General features: G+C 31.9%; 1 protein-coding gene across 1 annotated transcript; it reads right to left on the bottom strand.

The window, feature by feature from the left end:
* Window positions 1-1,516: 1,516 nt before the first annotated feature.
* LOC143053515 (DNA-directed RNA polymerase III subunit RPC10-like) lies at window positions 1,517-13,684 on the bottom strand. The gene is made up of 3 exons (XM_076226307.1): window positions 13,527-13,684; window positions 2,778-2,865; window positions 1,517-1,923 (listed from the first exon to the last, which is right to left on the bottom strand). Exons 1-3 carry the CDS (start codon window positions 13,674-13,676, stop codon window positions 1,796-1,798), a joined length of 366 nt encoding a protein of 121 aa, XP_076082422.1. The 5' UTR covers window positions 13,677-13,684; the 3' UTR covers window positions 1,517-1,795.
* Window positions 13,685-13,762: the final 78 nt, after the last annotated feature.

Genomic DNA, 13,762 nt, shown 5'->3' with positions numbered 1-13,762 from the left:
CAATACTGTGCAATTGAAGATTTCTTGCTATTGCGTAATACTGTGCAATTGAAAATTTCTTGCTATTGGACAGTACTTAATATAATAATTTTGGACCCCTATTTGGACCAACTTGAAAACTGGGTCCATAATCAAAATCTAAGTACATGTTTAGATTCAGCATATCAAAGAACCCCAAGAATTCAATTTTTGTTAAAATCAAGCTAAGTTTAATTTTGGACCCTTTGGACCTTAATGTAGACCAATTTGAATTTGAAAACAGGACCAAAAATTAAGAATCTGAATACACGGTTAGATTTGGCATATTATATCAAAGAATCCCAATAATTAATTTTTTGATGAAATCAAACAACGTTTAATTTTGGACCCTTTTGGCCACTATTTGGTTGGGACCAAAACTCCCAAAATCAATCCAAACTTTCCTTTTGTGATCATAAACCTTGTGTTAAAATTTCATAGATTTCTTTTAACTGATACTATAGTTATTGTGCAAAAACCTAGAAAAATGCTTATTTGGGACCTGTTTTTGGCCCCTAATTCCTAAACCGTTGGGACTAAAACTCCCAAAATCAATCCCAAGCTTCCTTTTGTTGTCATAGACCTTATGGTAAAATTTCATAGATTTCTGTTTACTTATACTGAAGTTATTGTGCGAAAACCAAGAAAAATGCTTATTTGGGCCCCTTTTGGCCCCTAATTCCTAAACTGTTTGGACCAAAACACCCAAAATCAATCCCAACCTTCCTTTTATGGTCATAAACCTTGTGTTTAAATTTCATAGATTTCTATTTACTTTTAATAAAGTTAAGAGTGCGAAAACCAAATGTCTTCTGATGACGACGACAACGACGACGCCAATGTGATTTCAATTTTTGCAGTCATATAAAAACCCATACCATTTTGTTGGCTATAAAAGGCCCAGACATGAAAAATATGAAATAATTCAATTAAGAAAACTAACTGCCTTATTCATTACATTACGAAAAAACAAATATGACAGAGATGAACCAACGACAACCTCTGAACCACAGTCTCCTGAATTGAGACAAGCTCATAACGGATTTAATCATGTTTGTGAGCACTCATAGCCTGTGTTTTTATGTAAATGGAGTACTGTTGTCTTTTATTGACATATCACACATTTCCCCATTTTATTGCAAGGAAGTTTGGAAAGAGCAGGTATGGGTTTCTTTGTATTTCTGTTAAATAAAGTGTGTGTCACCAATACTACCAATTTTAATCTATGATTTCGCAGCAAGTACTGTAAATTCAGAAACTATTGTGATGTTTTTATTGCGAAAAATGTGACAGGGTTATAATCATAATAATTTAAACTAGCATTTTGATATTTTTTTATGAATTAAACAGAATTTTTCTCAATATTGCAAAAATGAAAATGGCATTTTGGTCTAAAATGACAAAATCACAATAATAAATGCACACAATAATTTCTGAATTTACAGTATGTAGTTTAGTTACAATTCAGATAATCAGCAATGATTGAAAACATGATAAATATTCATCATAATTTTAATAAATTGTCATGGAGATTGTCTTTAAAAACAATCAACTCATCACAACATAACATATACAATAGAATTAACAGTCAGAATCTATAACATCTGTTTATACACATTCATCAACAGACGTCTCATTCTATATGTGTCAAGTTGAAAATACTGTGCTTCAACATGTCCATCTTCAGCTACATGTAAATGAGCCATGTTGTTTAACTTTCTGTTAAGTTGTCAATTTTTCAAACATCCTGAATTAGATCTTCAAAAATAAAAGAAGTTCAGTCTCTCCATTGATGTGAACAGGCCATACTACAACACTTATAGAATGTAGTCATTGGTTCATCAGCTGATCTCGTCTGTATCTGCATGAAGAAGGCTCTCTTGTTTTCACATTTTGGACATGTTACTGAAAATAAAATTTGAGTTATCTTTAAGGTTCAACATATAGATTGATTGACTGTTGGTTACTACACATGCTTAATGTCCAGTGGCAAATATTTAATGCATGTTCACTATGCCCAAGGTATTATATTGTTCTTGATTGCAGGTTAATATAGTTAATTTTCCTTAGAAGTTTGTTACTGAAATTTTTTTCAGAATTAGTATAGTAATAATATATAAACAGGTTAGTTAACTGATTTTTATAGTTTGTTCTTATGTTGTACTGTTATATCACTGTCCCAGGTTAGGGGCATGGTTGGGATCCCGCTAACATGTTTAACCCCGTCACATTATTTATGTATGTGCCTGTCCTAAGTCAGGAGTTTATAATTCAACAGTGGTTGTCGTTTGTTTATGTGTTACATATTTGTTTTTCGTTCATTTTTTTTACATAAATAAGGCCGTCAGTTTTCTCGTTTGAATTGTTTTACATTGCCTTATCGGGGCCTTTTATAGCTGACTATGCAGTATGGGCTTTGCTCATTGTTGAAGGCAGTACAGTGACCTATAGTTGTAAATGTCTGTGTTATTTTGATCTTTTGTGGATAGTTGTCTCATTGGCAATCATACCACATCTTCTTTTTTATAGGCTAGGTTGAAAACATTTTTTTTAATTTAGTATTATCTCTGTCCTGCTTTTTTTAGATGTATATCTGTCCTGCCCTTTCATTTTTGACTCTATCATTGTCTTATACAGTCCTGTTTTTCTTTTCTTAATTTATTCTTAGTTTTTTTTACTAACCCCCCCCCCCCTAATCCAATAAAAGTCAAATGGTAACTCCTTAATTCAATGACATGGATCCACATTATATAACTCACCATCTGTAGAGTCCACATTTTCCCAGGCTGATGATCCACCCAATACATCATCCACTTCTTTTAATTTGGGATATTTCCTATTACCTATCTAAAATGTATAAGAAGTAAAACAAGGTAAATTTTAATGTAGACTGTCAAAAAATTTAAATACAGTGCAACCTATGTAAACCAACACTTTGGGGAACCAGAAAAAAATGATGGATTAAGCAGGGTGTCAGAATAATCAGGTTTTTTTCTGCAAGGGTATGCATATTTTAAGACCTTAAACATGTGTCTGTTAAAGCACTAAACGTAGGATGTTGGAATAATCAGGTGTCAGATTAGGCAGGTATCAGGTTACACTGTACATATGAAGTAAACTAGTAATATTTCATGTCTGTTAGTGTCTGTCCAAAACAAAGAGCCTGTAATTTGGTGGTTGCTGTTTGTTACTCTCTTATCATAAATCAGTTTTCTCATTTAAATTGTTTTACATTATATAAATGTCTTATTATGGCATTTTGGAGCCTACTATTAGTGGGTTTTAAAGGAACTGGTGTTACTCATTGTTGAAGGACTGTACAGTGATCTATAGCCTGCATGTGAAAAGATGTTTCATGGGGAATTATATCACTAGAATGCTAGATATAGTAAGAACTTATCATTTAAACTAAATAAGCTTAAAATTTAAAAATTTTGATCAGCTAAAATGTGATGAAAAATTTATATGGTTAATGTCCTCTGAAGATCATTATATATATACATTAATATGCAACTTATTTAAGAATGAAAAGTTCCAATTGTTGAATACTTAGATTGAATCACTTTACTTGTACAATATATTTCATTGTTATATGAATCTGTTTTCATGTTCCCTAGCTTCCCTATGCTATTTTATATCATTATTAATAACTTTATCTATATATTACATAATGTATTAATTGAACCAATCCATATTGAATTTTGTGTTTTGTATAATTTGTGCTTGTATTGGAATTTATATTTCTGCTCCTTTGGGGCACTCATTGCAAAATAAACTTATTTGTATTTGTATAAGTAATTAATTCAATCTAACGATATCAATGAATATCAAATGAAAATAAATGGGGAATGTGTCCAAAGGACACCGATGATGCCCTCGCTTATATATCAACTGTTTAAGGGTTGATCTGACCAAAAAAGAAATGTGACACTTTTCCTCTATATATTCAACTAACAAATCTAAAATTTCTGTCTGAACATAAGATTGTTTGTCTGACATTTTGTCGGTAAGACACAGTTTGGGATACACTGCAGTTATTAAGGGACATAACTGAAGAACAAAAGAAGTAAAGCTACCCAAATTTTTACTTGATATGAGTTTTGTGGTAAAAAGGCATGTGTATAAGTTTTATAACATTTTGTTGAGACAAACTTAAATAAGAGACAAGAAACCAAAAATTCAGCAATTTTTCCTTTCGTAAAGGGGCATAACTCTAGATTGGTTTAAATGACACCACCAAAAAAGCAATAGCCAAAAATAGAAAAAAAAACTTTGAAGAAATCATAGTTGGTTGTATTGGGGTCTAAGAGTGATGTAAGATTGGCTGATTTTTTTAAAAAGTGACACGTATCATAAGTATAATGTAGCCAATTTTTTTTTTAGGTGACAACATGGACAAGTGAAAGTCAAATAATTTAGCGTGAAACGGGAAACAAAGTCCTGCGGAACATGGGACATTACATGCGCTATTATGGCAACAAGAAGGGAGATACATAATTCTCTCTTAACAATAAGCGCAATCAGGGATTAGACACCCCCCCTCCCAATGAGACCGGCATCAGGTCCGTTCGGGCCCAATACACTTTCTCACCCTACACATTCGCGCCTCACATGTTTGCCCCTGAAGTCTGTTCGCTCCCTACACGTTCGGGCCCAATTTATACCAAATAATTCTATTTTCTTGAATAAAATTTGGGATTTATAATATAGATTCTTTTTATTAATTTGATGATTAATTATTAAATGTTAATTATGTATGATTACTGCTAATTGGAATTATACACAGCTAAAGGAGTATGTTCGATAAGGTCCTAAAATGACCCCCTTTTTTAGCGTAAATTTCAAATTCGGATTTATTGACCAATATCACGATAAATTATAGCTAATACATTGACTAGATAGGATATAAGCAATTTTGTTGAAAATTTTACGTTTCTGCGTTTCATTATGACGTCACAAGTTGTACTCATATTGATTTTTCACGAAAAAATCAATGAAAATGGGTAAATTTCCAAAGATTATTTGACAGGAAATATAGAGCGCATACGTCGACAACAAAGATCTTTTAAAATAATGTTTGTGAAGACATTTAACATGTCTTATTTGAATATTAAGCTTGTCGACGCCTGCGCTCTATGTTTCCTGGTCCTTTATTTGGTTGAAATCCAGCTGATTTTGTCAAATTTCACCAAAATCCCTTATCTTGACCTTTTTGGGATGTAAAAATCAACGTGTTAGAATTAAACTTTGACAAAAACAGCTCTGTTTTAACTTTCTCACATGTCTCTAAGGCAACTTTAATAAAACAATTATTGTCTTGTAACCATGAACTTTATAATTGGGGCCAAATATGGCACTTACCAAACTTACTCCTTTGGTGTTATTGTTGAGTGTTTAAAAATCATGATTGTTGTTTTAACTTGCAAATTGCTTTGGTGTAAATACTGCATGTATTTAGCTTGTTATGAGTAAGATTTCAAATCAAAAACTTGAAAGAAAATTGTTTTTAACAGCTTGGCTGCTTTGAACTCATGTAAAACAAATATTTATAACTATATGTAGAAACAATGAAAAAATATTATTTATATAGAATAGAATAGAATAGAATAGAATAGAATATTTTATTTTACCAAATTAGGGCCCCAGGAGGGCATATGATACAGACAATATTATTATAAACAATAACATATGCAATACACACACAGTAAAGATATGTACCAAGTGTTATAAAAATAATAAAATAAAATAATATAACACAGAAAATACACTCAACGAAATAGTAGCAATGTATTATTATTCAATGAATACTATGTTGAAAATGACTCAAGTGCACCCGGTAAGTGTATCTTCACTTTGAGAAGACAAGCATGAGGCATTAGTAGTTTGTGCGGAGAAATGTCAATATATAAAAATACAAAAAAATACAAAAAGAACCCAATAAAAAACAAAGCAATTAAGCACTCCCACATTTGACTATGAGGTATACTGCAAATAACAAAGTTTATTTAATAAAGGATATTTAATATGACTTATCTGCAGAAAGCACCAAGAGTCGGTGCTTAAAGGGGAGTCCCTACTTGTACTTAATGCAGATGAGTCAAGCTCCTTAATTATTGAAAATATATTTTTAAAACATATTTCTAAGATTATAGATTCTGTGTCCAGCCAGCAAAGATCATCAAGGGACGGTGCCAAAGAATTTGAAATTCTTCTTATGATCTGTGCAGGCTTAACAGGGTATCCAAATTCATATTAAAGAGTTATAATGAATTAGTTATTGCAGATTAAGTTGTACTTTAATTCTTAAGTATCTTCTATATATTTGTAAAATGCAAATAGTACATTAGGATCCTCATTATTCATTATCCAAATTAATTTGTTATCAATATTTAAATTTTGAAAGTTTGGACATGATTTTAATATATTTTGCATCATTTCCTCTCTTTTTAATAAATGAGTGTCACATTTAAATAAAAAATGAACTTCATCCTCAACCTCACCTGAGGTGCACCTGAGACAAATTCGGTTTTGTCGAAGAGTACCCTGGTATCTACCAGATTCAATTTGCAATTTGTGAGCAGATATTCTTAATCTAGTAATACATTTCCTTTGCTCAAAATGTCGAATTATTGACAAATAATTTTCAAAACCATAGTTGCACTTGAATGTTACATAAGTTCGTAGTTTACCATCTTTATGTTTGTCTAGCTGTTTTTTCCACAATGCAGTATAGTATCCCTTAACTATCTGACCACAGTGTAGTTTAAATGTTGAGTATTTTTCAAGAATATGCATGTTTTTCTATGCCTGACATTTTTTCCCTTAAAATATTAATTGATCCATACCAAGAGGTTTTTTTTGTTTCAAATAGCTTTTTAGAACAATTATATGCAGCTTTTAACAAGGGAAATGATGAGCCAATATTTTCTAAACGATGCCAATATCCTAAAACATGTTTGACTATATCATAGTGAAGTGGAAAACGGCCTAATTCAGACAAAACTGCAAAGTTTGTACTCTTCCTATTAACGCCTAAAATATATTTGCAGAATTTAATATGAAGTTTTTCACAAAGTATCCTTGAGTAAATTGTATCCACTGTTATGTTTTCTTTTTTTAAACGTGCAGTAAAGGGATTGAAATATCCCCAAATTTCACACCCATATAAAAGTATAGGCTTTATTGTATGGTCAAAAACATGAATTGCATTTTCAACAGTAGGATTATGCACTAAAAAATCATTACATAGTTTGAAGTATGCTTTTAAGGCTCTTTGGTATAAATCATTCTGAGCATATGAAAAAGAACATGATGCATTAAATTGGATACCCAAATATTTATAATTAGATACACACTCCAGCTCATCTTTGTTGAAAATAAATTTTTGAGAGATATGTCTGCCTGCCTTGTTGAATATCAACACCTTAGTTTTTTTAGTATTTATATCTAAGCACCAGTCATTGCAAAAATTATGAAGTTCATTTAATTTCTCTTGTAGTCCTTCAGCTGAGTTAGATAAAATTACAATGTCATCAGCATACATAAGGCAATGAATGAGTTTGCCATCCAGCATAATTGGATCTCTGGTTCGTGTAAAATAGTCTGGAAGGCTATTTATAAATATTTTAAACAAGTTAGGACTCAAGTTATCTCCTTGTTTAACACCAAGCTTTGTTTGAAAGAATTCAGTTATTTTATCATGTATTTTTATACAAGATCTAGTTTCAAGATACATATTCTTTATAACGCTATAAAACCTTGAACTAACCCCAATCTCTAACAGCTTAATTCTAATTCCTGTATGTATTACTTTATCAAAAGCTTTATGAAAATCAACAAAGCAAGCAAACACTCTCCCATCCTTAGTATTACAGTATTTATCAAAAATACATTTTAAAACAAACATATGGTCAGATGTTCTTGCCTTTCTTGTGAAACCTATTTGACAATCATTAATTACATTATTTTCTTCTAAAAAACTATCCAACCTTATATTAAGTATACTGTTAAAAAGCTTACCAATTGCATTAGTGATTGTTAGTCCTCTATAATTATTTGGGTCAGTGACTTCACCTGACTTATGTAATACTGTAATATAACCTTCGGTCCAATTTCTTGGGTATATACCATGAGACAGACAAGAATTAAATATTTTTGAAAGAGACGATAGTAAAACATTTTGACTGTGTTTAATCATATTGTTTGAAATGTTATCCAAGCCTGGTGATTTGTTACAACGTAGTTTAGAAATGGCAAAAGAAATTTCTTTCTCTGTTATAAGTTTATCAAGATTATTAAAACAAACATTTTTTTCAAGATTATCTAGCTTTTTTTCCAACTTAGCCACTCTTTCTTTGAATGACTCATGTAATTGATATAATCCATTGAAATGTGAAACCCACACAGATGGTGCCACAGCAGAACTATGGTCCTTATTATCATTATTTTTTAAATCATTAATTAACTTCCAATAAGATTTAGGATTATCATCATGTAGATTCTGTAACTGCTCAACAAGTGATTTTTTATATTCTTTATACTTAAATTTTCTAAGTTTAGAATATTGCTTATTAAGCTTATAATAGTGACCTCTCACTAATGGGTCATAAGGAAATTTTGAATATATTTTACCGTAACTTATTAATTTGTTTCGAAGATGGTACAAATCTCCATCAAACCATTTTTTTGTCTTTATTTTCTTATTTCTTAGTTTATTTCTTTTTAAAGAATTAGTAGCAGCAGACAGGAAAATATGTGATAATTCTGCTGCAGCCTCATCGACAGAGGATTGAGACTCTTTGATTATACTTTTATTAAATGTATCAATTTGTGTTTGTATATCTGGTAATAATAGAGCTGTCTGAAAGTTTGTAGGTGATTCATCTGACCATATGAAATTTGGAGATTTATCAAACATATTAATATTACAATCATTATCATCAACAGTAAATTTACTTGACATTTCCCATTCCAGTATACAATGACAATCTGAAATAGTAGGCATAAAGTTGTGAACATAAAAATATAAAATTTGATCCAGAATACTCTCCGACACCATCACATAGTCAACCACACTACTGCCGTTTGGCGTATAACATGTGTACTTTCCAAAAACATCCCCTAGGACTCGACCATTTAGTATCCTTAACTGGTTTAGAATACAGAGATCTAATAGACTCTTTCCCCTTGAATCAATTGTTGTATCACTGCTTTGTCTTTTCAAGATTTGCTTATCAATTGGATAGTTATCAAAAAGAGGTAAATAAGATTGATCATCATTTAAAATATAATCAGGGGAATTGGCAATTCTTGCATTAAAATCACCACACAGTAAAACATTACCCATTTTCATATATTTTGCAGTTTCCTGTTCTAAACATTCAGTAATGTCCCGGTCGAGTCCCTGAGTATATGATGACATTGAGGGTGGGTTATACACTACACACATATATAAGTCTTTTTGAAAACCAAAAAAATCCTTTTCTAACTTTATCCACATAATGTCAGTACAAGTGTTTTTGAGAATTTTTACATAAGGTTTGATATTTTTTTTAACTAATACTGCCAACCCACCAAAAAATCTGTTGTTTGCCCTAGTTTTAGGTCTACATACATTATAACAATTAAAAGGACCTATTCTATGAATATTGGACTCATATCCAATGTGTGTTTCAGCAAAAAAAGCCAAATCATATTTATCAATTTTGTTTAAGAAAAGGGGATCATCCGTTTTGTTACCCTCCTTGTTCATAAGGCCCCCTAAATTAAGAAAGCACATTTTTAATGATGTGACTGTTCTTGGTGACATAGTCCCTTCTATTCTTGTATTTATTTTAAATATCAAAGAAATTTAAAAACAAAATGAAAAAGAATTATTTAAATACTTTCCAAGTATATAAATATTTTATAAACAATATGATAAAGAATATATGCAAAAAGATAAACCTTTTTATAAGGTGCCAATTAAAGAATTAGAATTAAATGGCCGTCAAGTTAAATCAGTTGTTTTTGTCCTTGACTTGATTTTGATTCCTTTTTTTTTATCTTTCTTTTTATAAACTTAGTTAGTAGTGTACCAAAATTCCCTTGTGTGCAATTCACACATTCAATTGTAATAAAGGGAATAAAATTAAGGCAATCCTTGCGTTATTTGATATTCACTATGTTATTTAGAACTAAGTTGAATTTATATATGACTTTTAACTTTTCAAATAATAATGAACAATATTAAAAGTTTACAATATAATGTTTGTTCATTTATGACATCCTGAATTTTATATGGAAAACAAAAAAAAAATAGAACATGCAAGTTCTACTGCATATACATGTATTTGTAATAAAAAGAGAATTATGTGATATGAATATGAACAATATACATTATATATGTGTAGAATAAAATTGACATTAGTATTATTATACAAAGTTAATCTGAATCTCCACGGCCACGGCCACGACCTCTACCTCTTCCTCGTCTGTTGCGCGATTGGCTCCTAGGTCGACGAGTGGGTGGGAGCGGAATATTGAGAATTTGGTGTACTGCTTGTTTTATGTTTGATGCCAGAAATGACACACCTTTATCGTTTAAGTGATACAAGTCGTTTTGTAATAAATCCTCGTTCGCTTGACCTTCATAGTACATGTTATTATGTTCTATTAGTTGGAATTTCTTAAGCTCTGTGTAATGCCTTCCATAGAAATTCTGTTTGATGAGAGCATTAACAATCTGCCCATTAGTGTGGTGCATCATGTCATCCTTTCTTGGTGTAGCAAGTGATATTATACATTTAACTTCACACCATTTCTCTTGAATAGTGGATATAAGTGCAAACAGCTCACATGCACAATTCTGTGGGGTTTTTGTCTTTAGATCGTTGGTAAGTATGTGTAAAACAACAACAGCTGGTGGAGTTTGAGGATTATAACCAAGGATATATTCATTTGTTTTATCCAGAGTAAAGCATATTTCCTTAATAGCATCTATACTTGGCGATAATTTACTTTCATTGATCCCACGAATATTTGACGTTCCTATTAGAAGGACACTAGGTTTCCAAATTGGTTGTTGGTCAACTTGTTCTTTAGTCTGGTGTTGTGACTTGGATGTTGCAGTTCCAGCGTGTTGACCAGAAATATCCATTGATGATGAAATTTGACTTTTCAGGTTGAGTATTTCATCCATCGCTTTATCCAACTGTAACCTTAAATTGTGCTCAGATTCATGAAGTGTTTGTAGTTCTTGGTTTTTTATAATAAGCCTATTTGCATTAAAGTCAAGCTCGGAGTTTGTTGATGAGACAAGTTTTTCTAATTCCTTTCTAGTCTCTACTAGCAGATTTCTACTATGAATATTCAAATCGTCATACTGACATTTTAGAAGCGTAACATTCCCCTTTTCAATTTGTAGTTGTGACTTCAGAGAATCTTTTTCTTCTTGTAATGTTTTGATTTTTTGTTGTACTGATTGTAATTCTTTAGGCAGAGTATCCTTATCAGTGCTCTTTTGGTCAAGTTGAGACTGACCTTGCAAAAGAAGTATTTTGCACTCATTAACAGCTTCTACTATAGTTGTAGTGTCTTTTTCCTGACTAATTTGAAGTTTGCATATAGTGTCAAGGAAGCATTGTTGAAGACGAGACAAATTGACTTCAGTTTGTGAAGGGGTATCTGCTGCATTGTTATTATTATCAATTTTTGGGTTGGTTGGTTTTAGGTTTTGTGAAACTTCAGATTTTTCTTCATTTATATTGTTAGCATCAGTCTTGGTTTGTTTTTCTGAAACCGTCATTACTTGATCATTTATTGTTTGCTGTGTGACCACTTCATTAGGTTCACGACCTTCGATTGTTTTCAAGGGGGTCTCGTCATTTTCACATGTATCTAACAGCTTCATTATTTCAATCAGAATTGGGAAATCTTTTTCAACAAAGGAGAGGTAGTTACTTCCTTGTACTCTAATAGTACCTGTTGTTACAAAAAAGGTGACATTATATTTCAAGATATGTTCACTTGGATCTCTGATTTCTATTAATATGGTGTTAGCAACATCATGTCTGTCAGACCATCTTTCTGGTACATCTGACCATTTTATTACATTATCTTTTTGATTACCCATATTGTCAAAGTAAAGCAGGCTGAGAGCCTTTATCCAGGGTTGTATTCTATTTACAGAGGTGTGAAATGTAATCATATGGGCACTTTCTTCGTACATATTTACATCAATAGCCTCAAATTGACATTTCTTTGCTTTACCAGTACGCTTATTCAGTTTTATTGGTAAACAATTAGATGGGTATTCTGTATCTATCTTTGACATATCCGTGTCAATTTTAATGTTTTTTAAGACTTCGTTGCCGTCCCAGGACGCCATTTTGGAAATCCAAATTTACAACGTGTTCAAGAGTTTATGGTTTCGATAAGTACACGTACTGTCTTGTATCTTGACTTTAAAAGTGTGTAGGCTGCTATAAAAGTATTTAAGTCTATTAATTGTATGTGTTTGCTCGCCCTCTACCATATATATTCAGGATTATCATTCAGTTTTCAGCCACGTGAAAAATGCACAGCCATTGTGTAAAGGGAGATGAAATATATATAAAGCAATGCACTTACCAAAACTTGATTCCAAATTATATAAATAATACCAATGAAAATTGTGCGCGAACGTGTAGGGTGTGAACCGACTTTGGGTGCGAACGTGGAGGGTGAGAAAGTAAATTCTAATGCAACAACGTTTTTAACGTTCATTTTGATTGGATAACGTCACTTTCTTACATGGCATCAATTGACAATTGATGCTATGGGACGTACGCGCAAGCACAGACGGCATATGACAGATTTTAAATATATGTTTTAACGTTGTTTTCTCTCAGTTTCATTAGAATGGAGATAACAATATTGTATTTTAAGCTCCGACGGCATCAATTTGGGATTTGATGGTCGCAAATACCCGTCTAACGCGTCGCCAGTAAACTTAATTTGCGACCATCAAATCCCCAATTGATGCCGTCGGAGCTTAAAATACAATACAGTTATCTCCTAAAGGGCACGAACGTTAATGGGTGCGACGTGATTGGCCACGAACAGACCCGGATTCCGTGAGACCCCAATCATTTAATTTAAATTGTTGGACATAACTATATATGCTACATTATACCTCACAACTATCATGACAATACACCTTATCGCTATTTGTCCGCCATTAGTGGATATCACACAGGTTCCCGTAAAATTTTGACGACACAATACAAAACATCCGACGCCACAATGAAAAAGTGATTGTTGTATGCGTCAAAAGTTCAAGCGTCCGGGTCAGCCGGGATTAGCGATAAGGTGTATTTTCAGATGACAGTTACATGTCCTCGGTCATTACCTTATTATTTTTAAAGAGAAAATCATAGACAGACAACTTTTTTTGTTCTATAATTTTTATACATATCCAAGATTTTTTAACTAAACTAAAGATTTATATCATGAGCCGAGATATATTTCTTATAACTTTTTATGGTTACCTTTCTGTTAATATTTTGTATATAAGGGCATGTGTTACATGCGAATCTGTAGCAGTTCTGGCCTTCCTCAACCACCAGAATATTCGCACACGTTGGGCAAAACAGCAACATAGTTGTGAAAGAACAAAGTGAAACCGGAAACGACCTCATTTCTACTTTCATTTTGTTCGTAGCACTATAAAAAAAATTTAATTTAATTTTCTTAGAAGTTATTTCATTATTTTAATTATTTATTT

The sequence above is a fragment of the Mytilus galloprovincialis genome, chromosome 12, assembly GCF_965363235.1.
Source record: "Mytilus galloprovincialis chromosome 12, xbMytGall1.hap1.1, whole genome shotgun sequence".
NCBI lineage: Eukaryota > Metazoa > Mollusca > Bivalvia > Mytilida > Mytilidae > Mytilus > Mytilus galloprovincialis.
This window is presented reverse-complemented; position numbering and strand designations above follow the sequence as displayed.

Coding starts and splice junctions, on each gene's coding strand:
- LOC143053515 (XM_076226307.1), bottom strand. CDS start 13,676: ATGAGGTCGTTTCCGGTTTCACTTTGTTCTTTCACAACTATGTTGCTG. Junction 2,866..13,526: donor TACAAAATATTAACAGAAAG/GTAACCATAAAA, acceptor TATACATTTTAG/ATAGGTAATAGGAAATATCC. Junction 1,924..2,777: donor AAATGTGGACTCTACAGATG/GTGAGTTATATA, acceptor TTTTATTTTCAG/TAACATGTCCAAAATGTGAA.